Source organism: Poecile atricapillus, chromosome 2, assembly GCF_030490865.1.
Source record: "Poecile atricapillus isolate bPoeAtr1 chromosome 2, bPoeAtr1.hap1, whole genome shotgun sequence".
NCBI lineage: Eukaryota > Metazoa > Chordata > Aves > Passeriformes > Paridae > Poecile > Poecile atricapillus.
This window is the reverse complement of record NC_081250.1, coordinates 67,395,272-67,420,237: the sequence shown is the minus strand read 5'-3', so window position 1 is coordinate 67,420,237 and position 24,966 is coordinate 67,395,272. Positions and strand designations below refer to the sequence as shown.

The window sequence follows — 24,966 nt, the reverse complement described above, 5'->3', positions numbered from 1 at the left end:
CTTTGACCCCTGATGGTGTCAGAAGGGTCATGTCCTTTGTACCAAGACACACCTCCCCTGGTGCTGCCTTGTGGGGACCAGCCACAGGTGTCTTGCATTTGGCACAGCACCAGCGTGGCACTCAGTGTCACTACACAGCAGAGTACTGTGACACCAGCCAGAAGCAGTCTTATGCCGCTATGCAAAATAACTATTTCAGCTTCCATGCACTCCTAACAAAAAGCTATTTAAGAATCTACGTTATTGCCTACGTTATTTTCATGTTGCTTAGTGTTTTTTCATGCTGTGTTCTTTGAAAACTTAGACCTATGTCCCATTCCAGTTTGGACAGTATGAAACAAGTGCTTGTGACTACACCTGTTTTCCAAAATTACTGTTTATTATAAAAGCCATTTTTTCCCTGTAGGTATTTATTGATTTAAAAATATACATTTCAGTATAATAAAACACCAGTTTTAAAAGATCTAATAGCTACTGGTGTCATATTTGGATTTAGTTACTAGAAGAGAACAGAAAAGGTAACTGAAATAGATTAATAGTTATAAGAGTATCTTTAATATCTTAGCATGTTTCAAACTACTGATTGTTCCTTTCCCTTTTTATTTGGCCATCCATCCATTCATCCATCCATTCCATTCATCCTCGTCCTCTAAATACTTGTGGTTGTTACTTTTCATTTCTTTAGAAGCTGTACAAAAAACACAAGAAGCTCTTCCCTAGTGTACTCTTTCATGTGTGTTTGTGAATGCTCTCATTCTTAAATATAAAGATTTAAATTGAAAGCTTCCAGTGGTAACAGTTCCAAAATGATCAGTCCAAAAAGGAGAAAAAGTCCACTGTTTTTGTACTGTCCTTGAGTCTCTGGAGCATAGCAGTGTCTCTGTGGGACAAAGCTGAACTTTACGTAGCACATTCATTAAATATGTTCAGAATCCATACTGAAGACTTTGATAAATAAGCATGCTTTTTGTCTGTAAAAGAGAAAAAGTCAGCAGGAAGATGTTACGAGTGAAATGCAAAACATTGAGGTGGAAAAAAATTTACAAAACAAAGAATTAAGGCCTCCGTATGCATCATAACATTTTCTACAAATGTATCGATTCAGCAGGAGTAGTGCCACCCCTACCTCTTGTAAGTCAGTCTTACAACATGATGTTAGCTACACCTATGTAAAAATGTTCCATTGCAAGATTGCTGGAAATATCTTCCATGTGTGGTCACCTTCTGTGGGTGAGTGGGTCTGTCACGGATGGGTTATTTTTTTTTTTTTTTAACAAACATTTTCAACTGTGGGTTTATTACAAGAAATTTGAAGCCCAAACCTTAGCATTCAAAACTGATACCATCTTGGAATTACCAAGAATTATAGAAGTGTTCCTAAACTTGGCTTTAGACTTTTGAGGAAAATATGTAATAGACATTAAGGTGATGTCTGTATGAGGAGATGTTATTATGTGTCTGCCATGGAGCTCTTGTTCTGGTTGTCTGGTCCTAGATAAAAAGTCCCAGGAGCTGTGTGATCACACATCACACACTGGGTCTCCCTGCCAGTCCCCAGCACACTTGGCAGGATTTCTTAGCTTTTCTGTCAGTCATGGGGGAAACATGGTTCCATGGTGCCTGGGGTCCACATCACAGCCAGGATCTGGGGCTCTTAAGAGGCCAGCTGCCTCCTGATCATGGTGCAAGAGAGCTGAGGTGCTCTGTGGCCCCTGGTGCCTGTGGCCTTACACAAAAGGACCCCAGTGAGCTCCAAAGCCCTCACAGGAAGAGAGTCTAGAGGTCCAAGTGAAGTTCCTCTGTGGAAGGAGACGTTCTCTACTCAGAGTAGATGAGGATGAAGGTTGCTAATGAGAATCTTAGTGAAATATTTTTATAGTACTCATTTCTATTGCTGTAGTCTGTTTCTTGGAAAGCAACCACCAAGTGAGTTAATTTTTACAGCAGGTACAAGGCATGATTGTGATTGAAGCTTGTTTAGCAAATGTTGTGTATAGATCAAAAGTCAAGATGCCAGAGCAAGCAATTTCCCTTCAAAACCTGTCAAGTGAGAACATCAATGGGAATGCTCATTTCTTGTGAGATTTTATGCTACTACTGTGTTACAGCTGGCAGAAATAAGATAACTGCACCATTCTCACTTATGGTGTTTCATGTTCAGGAGAATTCAGCGGTTGCTGAGTTTTAGGGGAAGAAAGATTTTCTAGCATTCCTTTTTATCCTTGCAAAGATACATGCGAAGAATATGTAGACCTGGCCACCTGGCTTAAATGTTTGCCTGTCCTAACTACTGGTTTGATTGACTTCACATTTTGATCTGTTATAGAAATGTTAAGTGTTTTTTAAATTATTTTGGAAGAATAAGTTTTCCCAACTGTATGGGAAAAAGGATTTGTTTTTTAGACAACCATGTGTATATCTCTGATTTTCAACTAGTATTTCAGATTATTATTCACATAGATTCTGGAAAATGAGAAGGAATAGTTAATGAACGTTATGTATTTGCTACTGTGTTCACAGAAGGTAGAACTGTAGGATATAGAATTTGATCGTAGTGCAAGAGATTTGGGTTTTTATAAACTAATATATGTGAATCACAGCTTTCCATGGGAACTGTGAGAGAGGTGCTGATGGCAAAATCAAAGTAAAATATGCCTGGAAACTGGTTGGGTTTTCTTCTTGCGTTCCTAATGGCCTGGCAGTCAGGAAGTAAGCTGCCAGTAGAACCCAGACTTTGTATTTCTTTACAAAGGAAGAAATAAGAGACTGCAGAGTTTCCAAATTGTTTCATGTGTAAAATGGCAATATCAGGAACATGGTAACACAGCAAATAATTATTTATTTAGTTAATAATTGAGATCCTTAATTGAAAGTTGCTGAAATAATTACCTAAATTTCCAATATTAGACAACAATAGAAACCTCAGTATTTTTCCCTCAGAAATGTTACACTTGTCAGGTTTGTGTTTTAGAACAGCCTTATTTCCTGTACTTCAAGAATCCAGTACCGGGTTTGTCATATTTTTCAGTGGAAATAAGTCACTGTGAAACAAGAACACTGATTTTTTTTTTTATTTTTTTTTTTTTTTGAGGTTGACTATTACTCTGACTTTTTAATTTCCACTGCCTGTTTCCATGTAAATGTCACTGCAAACAACTGCAAACTGTATAAAATACTTCACTAAAGCTAGAATTAAAGTGGCTGTAGGACAGAGCTTTAATGGGGAAAATGGTAAATAGTGAAGTGCATGATAATTACAAATCAAAAACATTTACAGAACTAGAGAGAACATCTTGTTGCATAGAAGGTAGTACTTGATTCTGTACCTTAAAGCATGTGCAAGATCTTAAATACTGGGGGTTTTTAATAAGACTACTGTATCAGATTCTGAAAGGATTTTTTTGGACTCTTGAAGAAAATGTGAATGCTTATTTTCTATGAATTTGGTCAGAAATTGGAATACATCATTATAAAGGGCAAGCTGATGTATTCGTTGCTGTTTTACAGATTTTCTAGGCATTATAACCTATTCCCGCATACACAGATAACCAAGTCAGCAATACTGCAAGAAAGCCAGAGCTAACAAACATTGGCAGCCAGGAAATGACAAAAAACATTTTCACATTTAACCATTAATCACAGATGCCCACATTTAATAACTACTGACCTAGTACTGGTCAACAACACAGACCAACCAACTGTAGGCCAGTATTTTTCTTTTTTTAATTAAAACTTGGAAGAGCTGTAATAAAACTATTTCAAACAGTAGAGGCATTTTTCTTATTTGTTTTTAACATTTTTCCTTTGATGAGTTTTGTCTCATTACATTTCATACCAGAAGTAACTTTTTATCCCTTCAGGCCAATGAAATGTTGTTCAGTGGAAGGAAGTTGACGGCGCAGGAAGCTTGTGCCAAAGGACTCGTCTCCCAAGTGTTCTGGCCGGGAACATTCACACAGGAAGTAATGGTTCGAATTAAAGAACTTGTCACATGTAATTCAGTTGTAAGTTTCCTTTATCTTCTTGTATTTTTATGATTAGGTGAATAGGAATTAATCTACGTAGTATTGGACTGCGTCTTTTTGTCATGAAAAAAAAAAGTCTTCACAAAACAAAACTGCATTATAGTACAACAGTGTTTTTTGACAGATTTTTATGTATCTTTCTGGTTTGGGTTTTTTAGGATACTTTTTAAAATTTCTGTCGGATTCTTCTTAACTACCGTGTACTGTGGCATTTGATAAGGAACATAAACCAGCATTGCATTTTTATAACATAATTTGGTATTAATATAGTTGTTGAATTCCAACTTACTGTAACCCACAGTATAAACAGTTGCCTAACATCTGCACAGAAACAGAAATCTTGAGTTAGCTTGAGTTGTGATTTAAATTAAATTTGCTCTTTAACTATAAACCAACCTATGCTAAACCACGACACAAGGCAATAAATACAGTCTTTGACATTATGCTGGACTTCGTTTAATTGGTAGCATGTAGTGGTTGTGTGCACTCCTGGCAGTTGCACAAGATAGCATCAAATAGTGGTAATTTTAACTTTCTTACAAGGAAAGGTACTGTACAAATTAACTGTTCTGTGCATTAGAAATTTTGGATTTTAAAAGCAAATTATTCATTTTCTAAACAGAAAAAAACAAATGAGATTTTTTTTTCCAGTGTATTTTAAGTGCTCAAGAAATCAAGGTCTGCCCAGTTATTAAAGCAGTCAGGGATAATAGTGTTATGATTAGCCTTCACTACTATAAACTTGCACTTGCCTGTAGTTACAAAGCCATATATATATATATTCATAGTTATTTTATGGTTTTCGTTATTTTCACACTTTTGTTCACTTTTAAATTGTGCTGGTATAAGGTAAAGAAAATTTTGTGGGATGCCATAAGGAAGAGAAGTATGAGAAGCATTTCTTACAGTCATATTTATGTCCATGAATTGATAAGCTTAAGTTGATAATCAGCTCCAGAATTTGTCCATAGAAACTTGTTACATGCCTATAGAAGCACATGGGGCACTCAGTTCTCAGGCAGTACTAACCCAACTCCTCCTTTTTTAATTTTGGCCTAGGTACTTGAAGAATCCAAAGCTTTAGTACGTAATATCATGAAAGTGGACTTGGAACAAGCAAATGAAAAGGAGTGTGAAGTTCTGAAGAAAATCTGGGGCTCAGCACAAGGGATGGACTCAATGTTAAAATATCTGCAGAACAGAATTGATGAGTTCTGAAGAGATGCCCATGACACTGGAATTGTACTTCTTGGACAGCAGGGCAAGCAAAATATGCCCATTTAAAAAAACCTTATATAAACTAACCCCTTGCTCAGCTTGGGAACAGGAGTGGACACACACCCCCCTCCCCTTTTATTGTCAAGGGGTATTAAAGTACTGTATCTCTTAAATTTGAACAAAACTCCTTTCTCCCTGATTGTTACATGCAGATATGTACACACACCAAGTGTATGTGTATATATCTATATATGTCTTTTATATATATATATATATATATAAAAAAATGTAATATGTGTGAGAGTGTGTATGTAGACACACACACACACACAAGGTAAAAAATGATAGAGTGCACTACCAAACATCTCTTTAAAAGCTCTAGTTTTTGTTATCTTTGGCTAGTACTGTATCAAATAGAGAATTAATTAAAAAGTGAATGGTGTTGCATTATTTTCTGTGTGGCAGGGAAGTCTGGAATAATGCTTTTCTTTTTCATGAGAATACAGAATTGAAACGGGTATTAGCCAGCCCTTGCTTTCTCTGCCCAATGAGTCAGCTTAGAGAAAAGGCATTGTCTCAGAAGAAGGTTGAAATACCTCAAGTAATGGAACATTCTGAAATGTTGGGGTAACTAAGCCCTATTATGCCTAAATCACATATATCCCCAAAAAGAGTGTGCTCAGGATTAATGCTAAGGAAACACTCTGGTATTTTTGGGGCGGGAGGTATAGAGGGGTGGGAGGAAGGGGCAGGAGTATGTCTGATTCTTACCTAGACAGCATGAAGAAACCACTGTCTCTTAGGGAAAGGGAATGAGGGAGAGCCAGAGGGAAATGGAAGGGGGAAGGAGAAAAAAACAACACAATAAAGCTTGTTTTGCAGTATTAGTGAATCACTGAATATCTTATGTATGAATATCCTAAGTTATAAGTTAGTTTTAGTGGGTTTTTAAAAAGCCTCTCTGAGTTGTTTTTTTTTTTTGTTTGTTTGTTTGGGGTTTTTTGTTTGTTTGTTTATTTTATTGTTTTTTTTTTTTTTAATAACTACGTAAGTGCTTCTGTTGCTGGGTGAAAATACTACTTTATATACAGTTTGGGTTTTGTTTTTGGTTCTTTTTTCTCATATTTGATGGTTTAATTGATGTATTACACCAAAAATGCATTTTATGTTCATAAATTTTAGGTTCACTTAGAATATATTATTTAATAAGTTAAATTTCTTTTGGCACACTATTAAGTAAAAAAAAAAAAAAACTTTTAAAAAAAACTACCTTATATTAGATGTTTAATGTTCTTTGTCTATGCTTTTTTATTATTTGAAATATACACTATATGCAGTATGGTGTAAAAGAGTGCCCTGTGTAAATAGACCTATTTTGCATTCCTTTCAGGAGTGGTTATTGATTCCTGACTGCAGATATCTATTATTACTTGGGTATCTGTGCTTGCAATCTTATTGAATGTATTCTGAAGAATGAAAAAGAAATCAAACCTTATTTTTGTACAGTTTTGAACTTTTTACTTGGAACTGACCCACCTCCCCTTCCCAGTGGAGAGCTGTACAGTGTGTAAATCTGCCTTTACCTTGGATTGGTACAGTATTTTTGCATCTGTGGGACCTACTTCTTTGTTCTAGTAGTTTGAACTATATATAAACTGTACAATCTGTAAAGTTTTTATAGAATAAATATTCAGCTGTGAAAACTGGTTAAATAAAACTAATATTTCTTAACACATTCTAAATGTGGCTCTCTCACAGAGTTGTCTTTTTCAAAGACACTTCCTTTCTAATTTTAAAGTTCCTGAAACAAATCTTGTTACTTAGAGGCTTTAATATTTGTATTATTTTGTTTAAAGTTATCTTTTCTTCAAATTAAAATTTGAATATTATTTTATTGATGTAAATTTTATAGAAGCTTTCTCTTCCAGGAAGTAAATGGGGAAAGAAGACATAGGGAGTCATTCTGCTTTTAATTATTTTGTTAGAGTTCAAACTAATGTTCAGTAAATGTTTTTTTTACAATCTCTTAAAAAAGACTGTTTTCCTTATAATAGTGGGGGTTAAGTTAGAATTAATTCCTTGGTTGAATTTGATTTTAGTGAAAAGAAGAGATGCCTTCACCTATGAGTTGTGTAATGTTCAACCTCTTAGAGTTCAATTCCTGTCTGTATAAAGATCACTTTTCTGGCACCTCTGAGGCCATAGTGTACATACATACATACATATATATGTATGTGTGTGTGTGTATATATATATATATATATATAAATAATATGTAACAGCTGGGGAATTAGTTACGCTTTCTTTAAGCATGGAAGAACTGTTACAGTGAAGACATTTAAAATTAAGTCAGTTGAAGATACAGGCAATTCAACTGAAAAAATAATTCTACTTCATTCATTTTTTTGTGTTGCTATCAGGCTGTTATGCTGCCCACAGTTTGCATGACAAAATGTGAATAATTTATTGACTGTTTAAATTCCTGCCTGACTGGAAAAAGTCATTCAGGCCCCTTCCTATGCACTAACTTGCCACTATTAACCAATTATGTTCTCATGCATAAATAGTGTACACATCTTTTGCCTGTACATTGGACTACAGGAATACTGTTTCTTCAGGAAAATACTGTCCCCTTCTTCTCAGTATGGATTAGTAAATATCTTTTGCTGTGTGTGAAGGTTGCAGTCAAGTCTAGTTCAGTCTCTGCAAAGCCATAATAAAGACAGGAAGGTTATAGACCTCTAATAAGAAAACCTGAGAGATCATAAAAACTGACTAAAGACATTTTTGAATGAGTGTTTTCAAGGCTTTTCTTCACAGAAAAGACTCCAGGTTCAGGGTCACAGCCTCCCAGAAGTAGTGGTACCTCAAAATGACTCTTCTGTGTTAATTCTAGTGTGAATCTGGAGCAAATTGTCAAACCCACATGTAATGCAAGAGCTTAGAAAGAGTCTTTCTAAATGACTGCAAAGAGAACTTCCATAGGGCTGTTTTAGGGGGTTTTTTTTAAATATAAAAGTTTCCTGGTTTTTCCTCCTTTAGGGATGAAGGCAAATCTCCTGTTTGGGTGCCAGTGTCTAGTCAATGGCTATTAGAGTTAGGAATAATGGTACTGGAATATAAAATTCAGCTACTTTTACCCTTCTCATTCCTGACCCCTGCATCTCCTGTCAAGACTAAATGAGTTATCCTGATTGTAATCGCTACTACACGATTTGCTTAATTAGTTATAGAACATAGAGACAATCTGAGGCAAGTGACTGTGTTGGTGCTGAAATTTAAAAGTAGCACAGGAGCCTTGATAATGCAATGTAGGAGTCCTTCCATGACATTTGAGTTCTCTTTCTGAAATAGGCAAGAGCCCAGACACTACCTGAAACAGCAAACTGATGAGCATTGGCCAGTGGACTGCACTGACCACTCAGGCTTTCCCCATGGAAGTTCTGTCTTTATTTTTGGAAGTAAATAAGACAACTTTTCTCCAGATGAGCAAAGAGTATCAGAGACCCAAAGTGGTGAAGGTACTTGGAGCTGTTTGAAAGCCACCTGTGTGCACTTAATCACACCTTCTGCTGATGCATTACTTTCAGCAAAAATCAGAGCAAAGTCTTAACTCTGTGTAAGCTAACATACAACATTTTGGGGTAATCTGAAGATCAAAACCTGCCTGTAGAATTTTTCTGTACTCACACTCCCTAATTTGCAGAATTCCAGGATTTGAAACAGTTCCTCTGAGCAAATCCTCTACTGGATTGGGAAGATTGGTAAGCTTCCCTGTTAACTCAGAAGCTGCACCATTATTGTTATGGAAGAAAGGTTCAGGATAATTAAATTACCTGTTTAGGTAGGATTCATTTACTTAAGTCAGGGGTACTTGAAAATAATAGAGAAAACACATAATACTGAGCTATAAATTGCTTAACTTTACACTGATAAGAGTTCATACTTTTCTCAAACAGTGGATAAAGTAGGACTTCAACCACTTAGGGAATGAGGCAGCAAATAAAACACTTCTGGACAAATGGACAGGTAAAATTTACTTCAATAAATGGAGCGAATGCTCTACCTAGGTTTGTTGCTGGAAGTTAAGGCACTTTCACATTCATCTGGGACATGGACAAGTGTGCTTCTGAGAGTATGAGGAGAGAATAGGAGGGAAGAAATGCTTCAACTCAATTACAGTTTGCAACATGATTTTCCATCCTAAGGAACTGCCAGTAGCTGTCAACACGGACTGTTACAGAGCTTGCAGCAGAATCAGAGTTGGCAACCTCCAGTCATGGAGCACTGGAGCTCAGTTCTACTGGAGATGGCACAGTGGTGAATTTGCCTTTCCAAGGAAAGAAGTATCTAGAAGGAGAGCGCCGGTATAGTACAAGATCACCATGGTCCTGCCTTGTATTGCCCCTCAGATTTCTCTAGAAAATGCTTCACTCACAGCCCTCTGCACCAAGCTTCCTAACAAACAAACTCCAAATATAATTAGCTCTTGAGGTACTCACAGGATGAAAAGCAGTTTGATGGGCAAAGATACTGAAGTGTGATGCAACATGAGAAGATGGTGATGAAATTCTGGTCCTCCTCATCCCTCCTGCACAGGGAAAATTACAACAAATAAGTGGAATTAGAAACCAACAAAAAACCAGAATGTAGGAAGTAAATGGAACTACAGAAAGAAGCAGAAGAGTGGCAGCTATTCTCCCTGAAGTCCTCATTGTGCTCAGTTCTGGAAGAGCTATGGTTCACAAGAACACCAGATGGATGTATACCTGTTCCACAGAGTCTGGAGGACATCATCAGTACCTGTGTCTAAACCCAGATTTTGAGTCTCAGGCCCTGGTCCTCATAGGGGACTTCAGCCACCCTGATATCTCCTGGAAGGACAATGCAGAGAAGGGAAGGCTTGGGCAGGATCTCATCAATGCAATTAAACACCCAGTGGGCAGTGCAAAGAGGATGGAGCCAGGCTCTGTCCCGTGGTGCCCAGTGACAGCACTGGAGCAGTGGGCACACCCTGAAGCACAGGAGGCTCCCTCTGAAAAGCAGGCAACACTTTCTTAATGTCAAGCTGATTTGAGCACTGGCACAGGTTGCCTAGAGAGGCTGTGGAGTGTCCAGCATTGGAGGTACTCAAACCTCTGAAGATGGTCCTGGGTAGCTCATGGTGGTCCAGCTTGAGGAGGGGTGGGTGGGACCAGATGACTGCCAGAGGTTCCTTCCAGCTTCTGCCTTCCTGCAAAAAGAAACAAAGACCAACTTGCATCCATTTTCCGACTCTGCAGTCATCATCAGAAACTTCCTCACTGGTTTGGACTGTAGGGTCATCAGGGTCTGGATCACTACAGGCTTTTAGTCTTTGAGAACCCAGCTTCTGCTGGATGGTAGCAAAGCCCAGAGCACTCATCAGTACAGCTCAAGTCACAGGAGTGAGCTCAGCTCATTTCAGTGAAACTGGGGTCATCTTTTACCCTGCCTTGAAAAAACATAAAGAAAAGTTATTAATTCAAAGAAGAAGAAATTAATTTCCTGTACGATTACAATACTTAACCAAAACAAATCGTGCCTTATACCCGAAACATCGCTTTGGCCTCAGCAACTCCTTGAAATTTTGCATTTTCTTCAAAATTCTGCCTCAATCAATGAAGCTGAGCAGCCATGCAGCAGTCATGCTGAAGCAGAACCACATGGACTACCAAGAAGCAGCGGGTAGTGTGAGCCTTTGGAGCCAACATAACTCATCTGTACCATGTCATCTGGGTATGACTAACTAAACACTCAATAGAGCAACAGTGCAACTCTGCAGAGTGAGAAGTCAAGTCATGGTGTTCTAATAAACCAGTATTTCCTCAATTCTGCTTTCTAAGACTCATAACCCTCTCCAGCAAAATAATCTGACTGCCAGACCAAACAATATGATTTATCTCAGTAGGAAAAGGCACTCGCTCAGGCCACCCCCAAAATCACGTGCTGAGTAAACCAGCTGCTGACAGTAGCAACTTCTGTGAAATAAGATGCTGCTTCTTACCAATACAAAGTTCTTGGATTCACTGAGCTTGCCAAGGTGGGTTGAGATCTTTAACCAAGCAATATTACTAAAAAAACCAAAACAAACCTAAAACCACCTGCTATGCCAGGAATAAGCAAAACAAACACTTCTACAGAAATCATGCTTGGACTATGTGATGTAAAGTAAAAATGATAAAATGATACAGTTTTCTTTCCATATTCAAATGTCAAAAAATATAATGGCCCCATATTTCTTTCCTTCTCTCCACTGTACACACCCACCCACCCACCTCTTCTGCCTTTATGCTCAGAAAGATGGGTGGGAATTTTAGCTGGAAACTTGATAAACCCAGAATGTACAAGCTGGAAGCATTATTTTGGATGCTAAATAGCAGTTAACGAAATTAAAACAGTGCAAACCTGGGAGTTCGTAAACTGAGTGACCCCTTGTATCACGGGGATCAAAATAAAAAAACAAAGGGAAGCCACCATGGCCACTGGAAGCTTTTCGTAGGCTTCTCAGGACCAATCATGTCAAAATAAGGCTCTTCAATTTTAACTTGGTTGTATCAAGAGCTGGGCTGTCACACCCACAGAAGGATTTCTGAAGACAGCATTATGCCATACCTAAGAGTAATTGAAGTCACACTTTCATTTGTTAATATTTCTGAAGGAATTACATGTTGGCAGAAAATTGCATTCTGGATGGAGATGAAACAAGTCCATGCATCCAAGGGAAGAGAAAGAAAAAGGTCAGGTCTTGACATCAATTTTCTTGAAGAAAAATAAACCACAGCAGCCAGTCTGATGGAGGAGCCAGGGGCAAAAATTCCATGATCTTTTGGACATTTTGGATAACCTCTTTCAGCTCATAAGAACATGCTTAATTTGCCCTGGAATCATAAACATCTGAAGAAATTGATACTAGTCTGTGGGGCAGCAGAATTGGTTCCAATGCCTTCAAAAGAGAATCTTTGCAAATTGTTAATCCTAGTGATGTAAAGCAGGGAATTTGGAAACCTCTCACAACCCACTCTCAGAATAAACCCTTGATAAATAATTCAGATCCCTGATCATTCTGAAAGGTCCTGGCAGAAGAAGATAGGCTACTGCATTTAATACTTGAAAAAAATACAGCCCCCTGTGAGTTCAGGTTCCCCTACAATGGATATCCCCATAGTCACACCAGCCGTTCAGAGGAAGGCAAATGTACTTTTTCACATTCATTAAATTCTTTTACGTTCTGCTACAGGTTTAGCAGGTTAGATCAGCAAACATTTTTCACAGACATTAAACAGTTTAAACATAATTGGTTGAAAACACAGTTTTCAATAAGGGAAAGAAAAAGCAGTAGGTGTGCTAGAATGATATTAATGAGGTACCTCAAAACCTGAAAATAAGTGAGGAGTTTCTGGAAATCTGTGGTTAGCCTACATTTAAAATGCCATACAGCTCCCTCACTGCACTTCCTAACAGCAGGCTGCTTCCAACCCAAGGCTCACATGGTTAGTTAATGCTTTGGGAACAAAAGTCACTGAACAAGAGATGTGGCACATCTCCTTCTAGATAGTTCTTGACACACAGGCATTAAAACTACAGTTTTGCCACTGAGCTGGGACAGGACCTGAGGGAATGACCTGAAGTTGTGCCAGGGCAGATTTAGTTTGGATATTAGAAAAAGGTTTTTCCTCCAGAGGATGATTGGGCACTGGAACAGGCGCCCCAGGGAAGTGGTCACAGCACCAGCCTGACAGAGTTCAAAAAGTGTTTGGACAATGCTTTCAGGCACATGGTGTGACTCCTGGGATGTCCTGTACAGGGCCAAAAGTTGGACTTTGTGATCCTTGTGGGTCCCTTCCAACTCAGGATGCCCTGTGATTCTAAGCAATGCAGCAGTCTGTAGTGCTAATACATATAAAATAATTAAATGAGTCCTATAAAAATTGTCCAGAAATTCCTGACATGGTTTGGTTGGCTGAAAATAAATGCGACTTCAGAAATCCTCAGCAGAGTTTTGTATCCCAGGAAGATGGTTTGAACACAGGAAGTTTCTGATGGACAGTACCTGGCACTATACAACAACCAGACACATCATCATTATTTCCCCATCTCTGACTTTCCAAAGCTCCTCTAAGATCCTCCTGATGAAGAAGAGCAGCAGCGCCGGCAGCCGGAGGTGTGTTATCACTGAGGCACAGCAGCCCGGCAGCACAAGGTACGAGTGAGATAAGCGCTGGATTTCCCCTCCAGGCCCCCGCCTCAAACTGAAACCTCTGGCATGGAGGGCGAAGGAGAATCAGAGCATCCCAGCCCAAATGCACGTGTGACACAGGAAAGAGGCATGGCTCCTCCACAGGGATGACAGCCAAGATTAAGTGTCCTCTACATCTGCTGTTCCTATCGGGCACAGCAGGAGCTCTGTTTGAGGAGCTGCAAAGGCACCCGTGCCTGGACTGCTGCCATGCTTGACCCTGCAAATCACTGATGATAAAAGTGCAGAGTGCAGCACTGCTCAAGTTACAGACTTTCCCACTTTCCCCACCAGATCAAGGCACTATCAACACCTCACAGGCTTGATCCTGGCTCATACTAGCAACACAAAACTGAACCTTCCACGTTCTCTCCCTGATAGCTAAAGCCATCCACACCTACACACTAGATGTGAAAAGGAGCCTGAAAGAAGAAGTGGCTTATTCCTTCTGGAGAACGTGGGGCAAGATTGCAGTAAGGGCTGCCCTACCCCAGGTGCCCTCAGACCGTGGCACTTGCAGCCCAAAGGCTGCTGGTGGCCAACATCTGCTGCCAGCTCTTTTTCTTTGATTCATGTTTTGTGGAGGAGCATCAAAATACCTTGGAAGCGTTCACTGACCAACTGCCAGCGCAGAAGCAGCGCGGTCATAAATGAGGAATGATGCAAATGCCAAAGCCTCTCAGCCTTCAAATTCAAAATGTATTTAGGAATTCTGTTTTGAACTATAAAATTAAAAAAAGCCAGAGCACTGTGGGTCTCCCAGCAGTAAGACCTGGCTCTGTAGGATCCTGTGGAGTGAAACTCTGGCTTGTTGCTGCCTCTGGTAGGATTACATTTATCAGGGAGCTGGAGGGCCTCTGCGACTCCGTGTCTCTGTGGGAACCCCTAAGGGGAAAATCAGGGTCTCCTTAGAACTGACAGGAAAATTTAAGACTTCCTCAAAGAATAAAAGAAGCAAGGCAGAAGAAATCCAAGGGAAGAAGTGGAACTATTCCTAACAATCATGATAATTGCAGTTTTGTAAGTTAGGCTGGCTGGGTGCCCAGAACGGGTAAAAAAACCCCAAACCAGTTTAACTGACAAGCATATAACCATTTGCACAGCCCTGCAGCAAAGCAAAATGACCTCCAACTTCTCAAAAATGTCAGTTATAGATTTTTCCCTCGTATCTACTTTTTGTTATTTGAGCAAATTAATGAACATAGGCTTTAAAACAGTAGTGAAGTTTTCTGACAGTAACCATGAGATTTAGACACATAACTGTCAGTAAAAAACAGGAGAAAGATCTTGCTTAAATTTTTAAAATCCCTTATTTAAAATATGTTTATGATACATAATAAGCAAATACACTCACCCAATGAATAATATTCAGTAGTCAAATACATATTCTGCATGGATAACTTGCCCAATAAGTTCACAGAGTTCTGCCCATCCTAAGAATTTTAGCTACATTTTTGTCTCCAACGTTCTTTTTTTAAAAGTTTCACTAACAAGTCATGCAATTACCTTTGCACCATGACAACTTTAAACTCGGTTTCATCCCCCTGCCACAATGACCTACCATTGTAGCAGTACAATTTCTGAATTCAACACTTGAGAAAATAAGAAATGTTCACAAAACTGCAGACTGAGGCATCCTGACACAGCTTCTGAAGCTTCATTTTCAAGGTTCTTGGTGCAAGATTATATATGATTGGGAAATTTTCACAAGGAATTCCAGGAACTGTAGAGGTGGATATCAGTCCTTGATGCCCTCTATGGTAAACAAAAAAAATTTTTTTTTTTTAACTAATTTTGGTTTTTTAACCAGAAAGTGGAACAGTGAAATTATTTTAGACTGTTATTTGATCTGCACAGGCTTTTCCTACCTAGAAAGGGTTAAACCATACAGTCGTTTTCTTTCTTTAGGAGGAACTAGACATCCCCTAATCGAATCATACAGAATAAAGAATTACAAGAAATGGGATCCCTCAGGTTTCCTGAGGGAAGAGGCAGGAGCCACATGAAAGAGGAACCCCTGTAAGGCTGGTAAGCCACATAAGGGCACTATATTCTTCCTTATCTTATGGATCACTACAGTATCTGCCCACGTATTTAATCGCCTTCATCCCTCCTTGCTGCACTGTCTTTGTCCAACCACCCTGGAAGCAGAACTTCACCAACACTCAGAGCAGCTTTTGTCAAGGACATGTAAAACCTTTCCCAGCTGAAGAGGCCAGCAGTATCTGGAAAAGGAACCTGGGTGCTGGAGGAAGCCTAGCACTTGTTTGAGCTACCCAGAGCTGCTACAATACAACATTAGAGAAACAGAGATGTTTTGGCTCATTATTGTGTTCAGTCACACTGACATGAAGTAGGCCTTGAGCACTGTTAGCTATAAACTGCCCAAAATTATATTTACTACCTAATTTTAATAAGTTTATATTTCCTAATGATCATTTTGTATCAGAAGAAAATAAGCAGTCCCTCAGGATCCAGTTCTTTTTTCCTTGAGCCTTTGCAATATACTGGTTTCTCAGCCCTGGACACCAGCTCCCCACATGCTCAGAATGACATAAATCACAATTTTATCTAATCTGCATCTTTTCTAATAAAAAGAAAGCCCGTTTCTCTCCTAGCATTATGTCAGTATTCATGCTTGATGTCCCCTGGAGCTGCATCTGATTCACACCAGGATACAAAAATGACTGGAGCACAATCTTTTGGCTGCCTTTATTCAAATCCTTTAGTCTGTTTTGCTGTTATCCATCTTTCCCACAAACCCAACTTGATGCCTGCTAACACAATGCACAGTACCCTGGCTCAAGACTCACTGTTTATGCTGCTCTGGACACGTCTCTTTCCCTGCCCCCCAGCATCTCTGTGCTTTATTTATTCTGCTGACTTGTGCCAAATGCTGAAGTCACAGTCTGAGTTTTCAGTTAACTCATATCCCTACCTCTTTTTCCTATTATTATTGCCTCTCCTCACAAACATTATCAGGTTTGAATAGCTCAGACTTTTTCATACCTGCCATATATTTATATAATGGATAACAGTGGTTTATTTTCCTTTGACCCCTTCTCATGAAAACCTGGCAGCTCACAGTGCTCCATCCTTGTGCATTTGCCTATCACCTGGGATAATCTGGACCTCACAGTGACATGGGGGTTAAGAAATATGAAGCTTATTTTGGCTCTGTTGTGATTCTGAATCCTAGCAGCCAACTTGCTTCTTTCAAAATGTAATTTTTCAACAAAACCCACAGGCTTTTAGACTCTAATTCATCCCAAAAATACATTCAGATGAACAGGCTCCAGCCAGCTCTCACTTGCCATGAAGCCAACATGCTAATGGAGCTCCATCTTTGCTTTCAAAAACCTCATGACAGGATAATTAACTTAATAGTCCAGACTTCTCTTGGGTCAGCTTCAATTCCCTTCCCAGAAAACTTCCCCAGGCTCTTGACAGTATCTTGAAACTGGTTTTCACTGTCTCACACTGTTACTGCTCTTGACAGTATGTTTCATGGTTTTCCCATGTGCTAACCTTTTCCATCACCAAGGCAAGCCAGATGCTATTGAAAGAGAAGGAAAACAAGGAGTGCTGGATCCCCTTGGTAATTCCCCAGTTATTCCCTTTACCTGGTAAAGAGGACATTATCCTGCTGGCAGCAACAACCTCAGAACTGCTACAGGGACACAACTAAACAGGCTGCTTGTCCAACTGCAGCACCGTGGGGCAAGGACATTTCTGATCCTTCTTCAAAAAGGCCAATCAAGTTTAAAAACATTGGATTGGGTGAAACACTCTGCAATGCATTTCCCTCTTCTGACACTCTTTTGTAGTAAGAGCAAAATCTTTCGTGCAGCTTTGCTATTGTTCTCCATGAATTATTTCTTTTTTTAAAGGAAGCACCAGAAAGCAAAGATTGTTTTTATACATTAGTACTGCACTTGACATGATGCTGCTAGCAGGCCATGGCATTTCATGTTGAGTATGAGAACTGATTAGAAATTGGGTAAAGTGCTCAGACATTGCACCACTTTGCTCTATATGAGTGTAGTGACCCACAGCGAATCTTTCACTGAGAACATCCAGAAAGTTCATGCAGGAAGGGTTTAGATAGCAGGAATGAAGTTAATACCCCCTGCAATAAAACTGACTACAATAATTTTCAAATTACAGACACAGAGAAACATCTGTGGAGGTCAAAAGACCAAAAAAATTAAAAAAAAAAAAATAAAAAAGCAAACTGAAGATGAGTGAAGCCAAGAGAAACTGAAGTCCACAAGAAGCTGCTACTTCTAAATGGAAACAGGATCCTTTGATAAATCTGATTCCAGAAAAATATACCCCAGCTTGGGGTCACACAGAAGAACTCAGAGCTGATGAGAGTACTCAACCCTAGAGGCTGCTGTCACCAGATGATTCTACCCAAATACAGCAGTACTTATAAATAAGCCTTCATGCTTGCAGGTGGATTAACAAAAGCATTTAAATGCCTTTCATGGGCAATTACCAAGAGGCTTTTTTTTCTTGCCATAGTTGTATGAGGTCAAGAAACCAAAACAGCTTGTACAACACCCTTCAGGTTCTTGATTTTTTTGCACAGATTCTTGTGTTTGTAGATGTTGTCTTAGAGCAAAGCAGTATCTCATCTCATTTGATTGTGAATGGAATAAACTTACACATGCTCAGAGGTATTGGCATTGTGACCTGTTTGTTCATTAGGAAGAAAAAAAACAAGAAGAAACCAAATTCAGGACACTGTGGAAGAACCTGAGAGTTCTTTATGCACACTGCAATCAACTGTCTAAACATTCTGTTCTCTTGTAACCATGAGACTGCCAGATTGTTTGGAGATGAGTTTGGAGAGAAACACATCAGAGCTTCATCTTATGTCTGGAAAATACTGCATATCTTTCTAGATTATCATCAAAAATATTCCAGGCAAAATTTTTCATGTTTGGTCTCTGTCCAAGACCAATTTCTAAATTAATTTTCTTCATTATCCTTTTGGACTTCTTTGAATTCAGAGGTTAAAAGGGGGCCATCCAAAACTCATTTAGAGTAGTTATCTGTATGAGCTGCACATCTTAAGAACCTGAGGTGCTTCTGCCATGTCCTCACAAGTTACAGGGACAAGCATCTGTGACATTTTGGACAAAGTCTGGTTCATTAGGCCATTTCTGTGTTATTGAAAAAGCTGCAACCAAATATCTATCTTATGTTAGCACTGCAGTTTTCAACTTTTAGAAATGGATGTCAGTGAATCCAGGAAGACTTGAACTTCCTGAACCAACTCACAAGTGCATGCTGGAGTAAGACAAGAGCTGTTCCCGATTACAAAGCACCAAAGTAGCCCTGCATGGGGACGCCTACCTTCTGACAGTCATGTTAAAGACATTTTCTTCACAGCTCACCACTCTAGAGATCCTTCAGCATATAATCCATTTGACCCAGCCATGCATTAAAGAAGCAGAGGGAGCAGCATCTGGAACTAAAAAAATCTCACGTTCAGTTGAAACTGAGCAGCAACTCCACTCTGAGCCCCCAGAGAGGAAAAGTCAGCATAGATTGCCATTCACAAAAGAAACAAATCTATAGAATAAAAATTGGCTTTTCCACACAGTCTACCAACACCAGTGAAGAGTTTTGCCTAGAGCTTGTGTGCTTTCCTACTTGGAAGTGTCATGGCTATGCTCCAAGCTCCCACTTCCATAGGAGCTATACGAGAGGTTCCCACGGTCAACAATACCTTGGGGACTTGAAAGAAAGCTACAGGAATTCTTCATTATTTAAAAAAGCACTCACTTCTCTTCAAGGGAAGGCAGAGAGGAGAGAGGTTCCCATGCAAAGTAACAGGGGTGAGGTTGGGCTGGAAGCCCTTTTGAAGCCACATCTTATATCGCTTCCTGAAAACGTGTTCAATCCCTGCTGAATCTTGCCCCTCTAAATCTTTTTTTGCAAGACACGGAGCTCTGATTTCACTCTAATTTAATGAGAAGCTTAATGTCTAAATGTTTTGAGCGTTGCTTGGGGAATAGCAAAGAAAGCCTGGCAGCAAAAAGTACAGAAAAAGGAAAGAAAAAAAAATAAGTCTCTGACCCTTTGAGAAATCAGGGAACCAAAAAAGTATCCTACTGATTCTGGAAAGTTTAAGGGACTTCTATCAACAGGGATCAAAACTTGGCTCCTAAACCTCATGTATAATCCCCAAAATAAAGGTCTGGCTGCTTCCCACCAAATGCATCAATTTTTGCCTGGATCACATAGAACTGACATGCTTATAATGGGAGCCATAATTAATAGTGTTTCAGCAAAACAATGCACGGGAATGTCTCTCTCTGCTCGACTGAAAGCAAAGTCCTACAGCTAAAAATCCCGGCTTTCCTCTCAGGGAGAGCAGAACAATGAATCTTGCTGCAGAGTGACATATTCCAGGCAATTACAAGAGCTGCAGACCTCAAAGCCAGACCCTGAGCATGACTGGAACATAAATAGATTAGCAACTGCTAAGGTCTGCTCTTCCTCCTGATTCACAAAGCATGTTCCCACTTTGCTTTTGATGCACAACCATTCCTTTAATAAGAAAAGGCATTTCACATTTTTATAAATATCCCAAATGCTCCATGTTACCCTTAGTTACTCTTCATCCCTCCATTCTCTGCAATGCTGCTGACTAAATGGAGCCATGTTTTTCCAGCACATTACAGCCTTGCCTTAAGCGGAGTAAACCCCATCCCACTTCCTTCACTTACAGCACACTCCAAGGCAGGTAGAGGAAAAATAGAACTGGTTTTGTCCTGAAGCCCTGGCCAAAATCACCCAGCTCTGATTAGCAGTCTTCAGAGGAAAATGGATGTGGCAAGCACCAATTCCAGCTTCTGAGTTAAATTCTGTGAACACAAAACAGTAACCCTATGGCTCTCTCAGAGTGCTTTGCAAAGCAAGGAGCATCTCTGAGGCTGTTGCACTGAATGGGAAAGTGTCAGAGCAGCATAGAACTGCCGAGCTATTTGTAGAAGGTCAGCCAGCAATTTGTTACCAGGGCTACAAGTAAAACCCAGAAGTCTCTACCACTGCACTTCAGGCACCCTTCTCTTTCTAACGCAAACTGTCTGTCCTCAAGTCCTGTCCCACCCCCCCAAAAAAAACACAACCAAAAAACCTCTATCAATTTTCCATTTCCACCAGTGCAGGCTGCACTAGAATCCAAAAGAACACTGTAATTCTTCACACTGTTTCCCTGCTAGTGTAGGCAGCTCACTACCCAGCACGCTCGCTTTTCTGCACCTCTCTGTTCTGAGAAGAAGAGGAAATGCACTTTGTGGGGCCGAGTATCCAGCCTGAAGGCTGTCAATGCCATTGGGGAATTAAATGTCATAAATAAACACCACAATGGTGTGCTTTTTTAAAGTCTTCAAAACTCTGTAGGGACTGCTGCTTTATACAGATATAATCTGAGGGTGCTTATATAATTTTAAATATTTAATTCATGGAACCTGCAAATCCATACACTGAATTGCTAAATGCCAGCTATTCCTACTGACCTTTAAGATCAGGGCAGGCAGAGAGGTTCCACGAGTCCCAGACTGTGATTCTCAAGTATTTAACATGAGAGATGCAAGTCATGCCATCCTGAACAGCAGCACAGACGTCAGTGACACCAGGAATACACCACCACCTTCCTGTCAAATCAGTCACAAGTACATGATACGGCATTTAAGTCAATTATGGGATACAAATTATACCAAACAATCACAAAGCTCAAAAATACGTGAGCACATTTAAATAATTTCATGGGGCTACAACACCTTTTTCTGACACCAGGAGAGCTAAAGATGGATTTAGTATCTGATCAAAAAACAAGTCACAAGGACCAATGTATCACTGCTGGGTTTTGTGTCTGCTCTGCAAAAGCTGACCACTTAAATTCTTCATTCCCACCAATAACAAAGAAGAAAACTCTCTTCATAAATAGGAATTGGCATTGTCCAAATGACAGAGTAGTGCCCAGCTTGTTAAGGATTTTATTCCATGCCAAACTACAAAAAGTTTTGGAAATTGCTTTGTAGTAGCACTAGCTTCCTGTGGAGTCTCAAGATAAAGCCTTTTAAAAAATGCATACTCCTTCTGGCAGCACTGAATAGGGCTCAAAACTTCAACAGTGACAAAATTAGAAATACTTGTCTTCATCATAAATCAATAAATGTGCTGTTATTCAACAGTAACTACACAATAAAACTTAGTGCCTTTGCATTCTCTGTAGCCTTACTGATAGATGATGCAGAAAGGCTTTTGGTATCTATAGAACCTGGACATCTGCCTTAATATTAATAATAATATTATTAAAAATATATATCTATATTTTACAGTGGGGTGGGTAGGGTGCAGAAGAGCCTATTCCACTGCTTAGGATATCCTTCAGCTACTCAAGTCAAACGCATCCATATTCTAATAACTAAATTGTTCTAAGAAAGCCTCCTAAAAGAAACTTGCCTTAGCCAAGGCTCCCTGCTCTTTGCTTTCTGGAAAGCTGAAAACCGCTCAAGGTCATTTCAGCTCCCCCTTTTTGCTCCTGTATACAGCTGCATTAAAATAAGTACTGTTCAGTAGTGCTGGAAGCTACTTCCAAGGGTGAAACAGAGGCCACTGCTTTATAAGAAGTTGCCATAGTTTATACTAGATATTTCTGAAGTTCTTGTTACTATTCAGAAGGTGGTGGTTATTTAATAGCCAGCTAATTGAATTAGTCTTCAGTTTTGGTCTTTAAGCTCCACTCTGTGAATAAAAATGATAAAGAGAAGCAGTTCAAGCATGTTCCAGTATAGCTGCCACATTAAAATAGAGTCAATTGCATGCATTAATCTTTAATTGACAGCATCAGAGGAACTATAATCTAGTAGCTAGAGTACTGGACTAGCTACAAAGAGCCTTCATTCTAATCCCAGATCAGCTGCTGATTTGCTATCCACCTCCCATGAGAAGGGGAAGAGAAACATCCCTCTAAGTTCTCCTTTTCCTTTATGCCTTTTGTCTGCCTTACCATTTCTTTTTGTAGTAGCTGTAGCAGGGGCACTCCCTGCATGAGCAAAACTCCACCATGGCTCTGCAGCACTGGGTGAGCAGCCCAGCTGCTAATTGCAATTAACAGCAACATCAACGGAGTCTTGTCCTATCAGAGCCCTGACCTATCTCAAGATGGTTGCAAATTTTTGGCATTTCTGTAACTTCTCTGTAAACCAAAGAGAGGCAGCCTGTAGCAAGGAATAATTAAAGCACACAAATTACTTCCAACAAGAACATTATGGTAAATCTTTGTGAAACCTTACTTACTTACTTTGCATCATTGCTATGCAAACCCCAGGCTGAAGAGATCCGAACTTGGCTTTTTTTTCCAGTCATCCAAATTTACATATTGACTAGCCTCTCCAAAATGGGTATTTCCCAGTAAATGACAGCATGATGCAACCAGAAGAGAGCTGGTGTTTCTCTTTCATTAAGCTCTGTCACCTCCCTTTCAAGCTGCCTTAGATGAGCACAGGTTCTTATCTCTCCTGCATTCCCCAAACTCTACCTGTGCCAAGCCTTGCTGTTTTCCCTCTTCGAGCACAGCAGCTCTGGAATCTGAGAAAGAAATTTCCCTTTCACATCTTTATCTCTACTTTTCTCAGAGTCCCCTCATGCTAATATTCCTTCCCAAACACAACCATCAATGGTGGTACTATTACCATTATTAGTCTCCCACTCTTCCCAAAGGGATGCACACCTTTATGGGGTACATACCTCTATTTCTCCAGACAGGTTTCTGATTCAGGCAGTATTTGCAAACCAAAAAGGCAGATATGTTCTGTTCAGTGTGATTTTGTGTAACACATGCTATCCAGCTACCTCAGCTTTAATATTCCTTTGTCAACAAGAAAGTTTGTCCTCTATTTGTTCCGCACCCACCAATCTAGGAACACGCATAAACACTTAGTCAAACACAGTGTGCCTGGAAAAGCATGTGGTCTTTGTGGCCCATTTCCAGAGAGTTCTGCTACCTCCCCGTTAACTTCTCAACAAAATTCCCTCTCCATCCAGCACCAGGAAGGCAGGACTGCACAGCTCAGTAGAAAAGCTGAGGTTAAAGCAGAGCAGTTCCCTAGCTCTCAAGGAGTGGCTTATCATTGTCCACATTCCAGGACAACAAAACCTCTACTTCTCACACAACCAGCTTGCCTCAGGCTTGTCTCTGCATTCAGATACTTGGCTCTCCTTCCTCATGCTAGATAAAACACTCCCCTGAGGCAAAATTTTTTAGTAAGCACTTAGTCGCCTTTGATCTCAAAAGCAGCTGGCGCACAGCTGCTCCCCATTACTTTTGCAGCTCTCAGGAACCTTTTGCATTTTCCTGTCCTCCCTCACAGGCAGGCACACACGGCAAGAACATCACCAGCAACCATCTTTCATTCTCAGGCAAAAGCTTTTATCTCCGTCTCACGTGCCCTGCCCAATTCCTCCTTGAACTACTGCCCACCTGGCTCAGCCTCAGATCTTCCCTCCTAATGGGATCCCCAAACATGTGAGCAATGCCCTCCTATTCCTCTTCTCAGCAAGGGTCTCCTCCATGCTTGGGAGTCTCCTGGGGAGACACAGTAATCTGTCTGATGTACAGATGGTAAAGAACAGGCTGCTGTACCTCCTCCCAGGAAAAAAAAAATATTCCCTCGGGTTCATTTTTTTTGCAGGAGGTAAGATAGGAGTGAATTCCACCCTAGTTTTTCTTCTCTCCAACTACAAAATCCAGCAAGCACAGGAAGGCCTCTCTCCTTAGAGGTGAGTCCATGCTAGGAAGCATGGATGTGGTTAGCACAGTATCACCTCACAGAGCCTTAGACCAACTGCAGTGTCTATTAACAGCATGAGGTCTTTCAATTTTACTTTATGCCAGTTTAAGGAAAATAGAAGAAAGCTAGAAACCAACCCAGAATCTCAAATTACAGGATTCACAGACAGTATTTCATCCCTTCCTTAGCTGCAAAAGCCATTTGAAGCCACCACCAGCAGACAACCATGGACTGTAGGATGCAGCACAGTTACTACAACAGTGAGCTTTGACAAATGCTTGCAGTCCATTGCCTACCTACGCAGGAGGTGAAGGTAACTCCTGACCAATCTGCTGAGATTTCCCTAGACATCCACAAGAAAAAAAAAAAGGAAAATTAATCTTAATACTCACATGCTGAGGAGAACTAGGAGCTGAAATCCTTTTTCTCAGCTTGCCCTCCAGAATGGTCCCACTGAGAACCCACCAGCACTTCAGCAGCTCCTTCTCCCACCAAGGAGCCCAACCTACTCTTGCAACCAAATACTCATTAGAAAAATCACTTCACCTGGTCCCACTGCTGCCACTCCAGAGTCAAGTCCCACAGCTGCTTCTGGAACCACTATGGGAAGCAAACCCACCCATACAAGTGGGTTTTGTTGGGTTTTGGTTTT

At 40.0% G+C, this 24,966-nt stretch overlaps 1 protein-coding gene and 1 long non-coding RNA gene across 2 annotated transcripts in view; one reads left to right on the top strand and one right to left on the bottom strand.

Moving 5' to 3' along the window:
• Positions 1–7,065, top strand: part of CDYL (chromodomain Y like) — a 114,360-nt gene extending 107,295 nt beyond the window's left edge. Inside the window, exons 6-7 of the mRNA XM_058833149.1 lie at positions 3,861–4,004; positions 5,085–7,065. Coding sequence (XP_058689132.1) covers positions 3,861–4,004; positions 5,085–5,243 — 303 coding nt within the window. The 3' untranslated portion in view covers positions 5,244–7,065. The remainder of the gene's footprint in view (positions 1–3,860; positions 4,005–5,084) is intronic.
• LOC131576429 (uncharacterized) lies at positions 765–21,148 on the bottom strand. The gene is made up of 4 exons (XR_009276978.1): positions 21,036–21,148; positions 10,380–10,476; positions 9,746–9,834; positions 765–971 (listed from the first exon to the last, which is right to left on the bottom strand). It is a non-coding gene; the product is annotated as an uncharacterized LOC131576429 (long non-coding RNA).
• Positions 21,149–24,966: the final 3,818 nt, after the last annotated feature.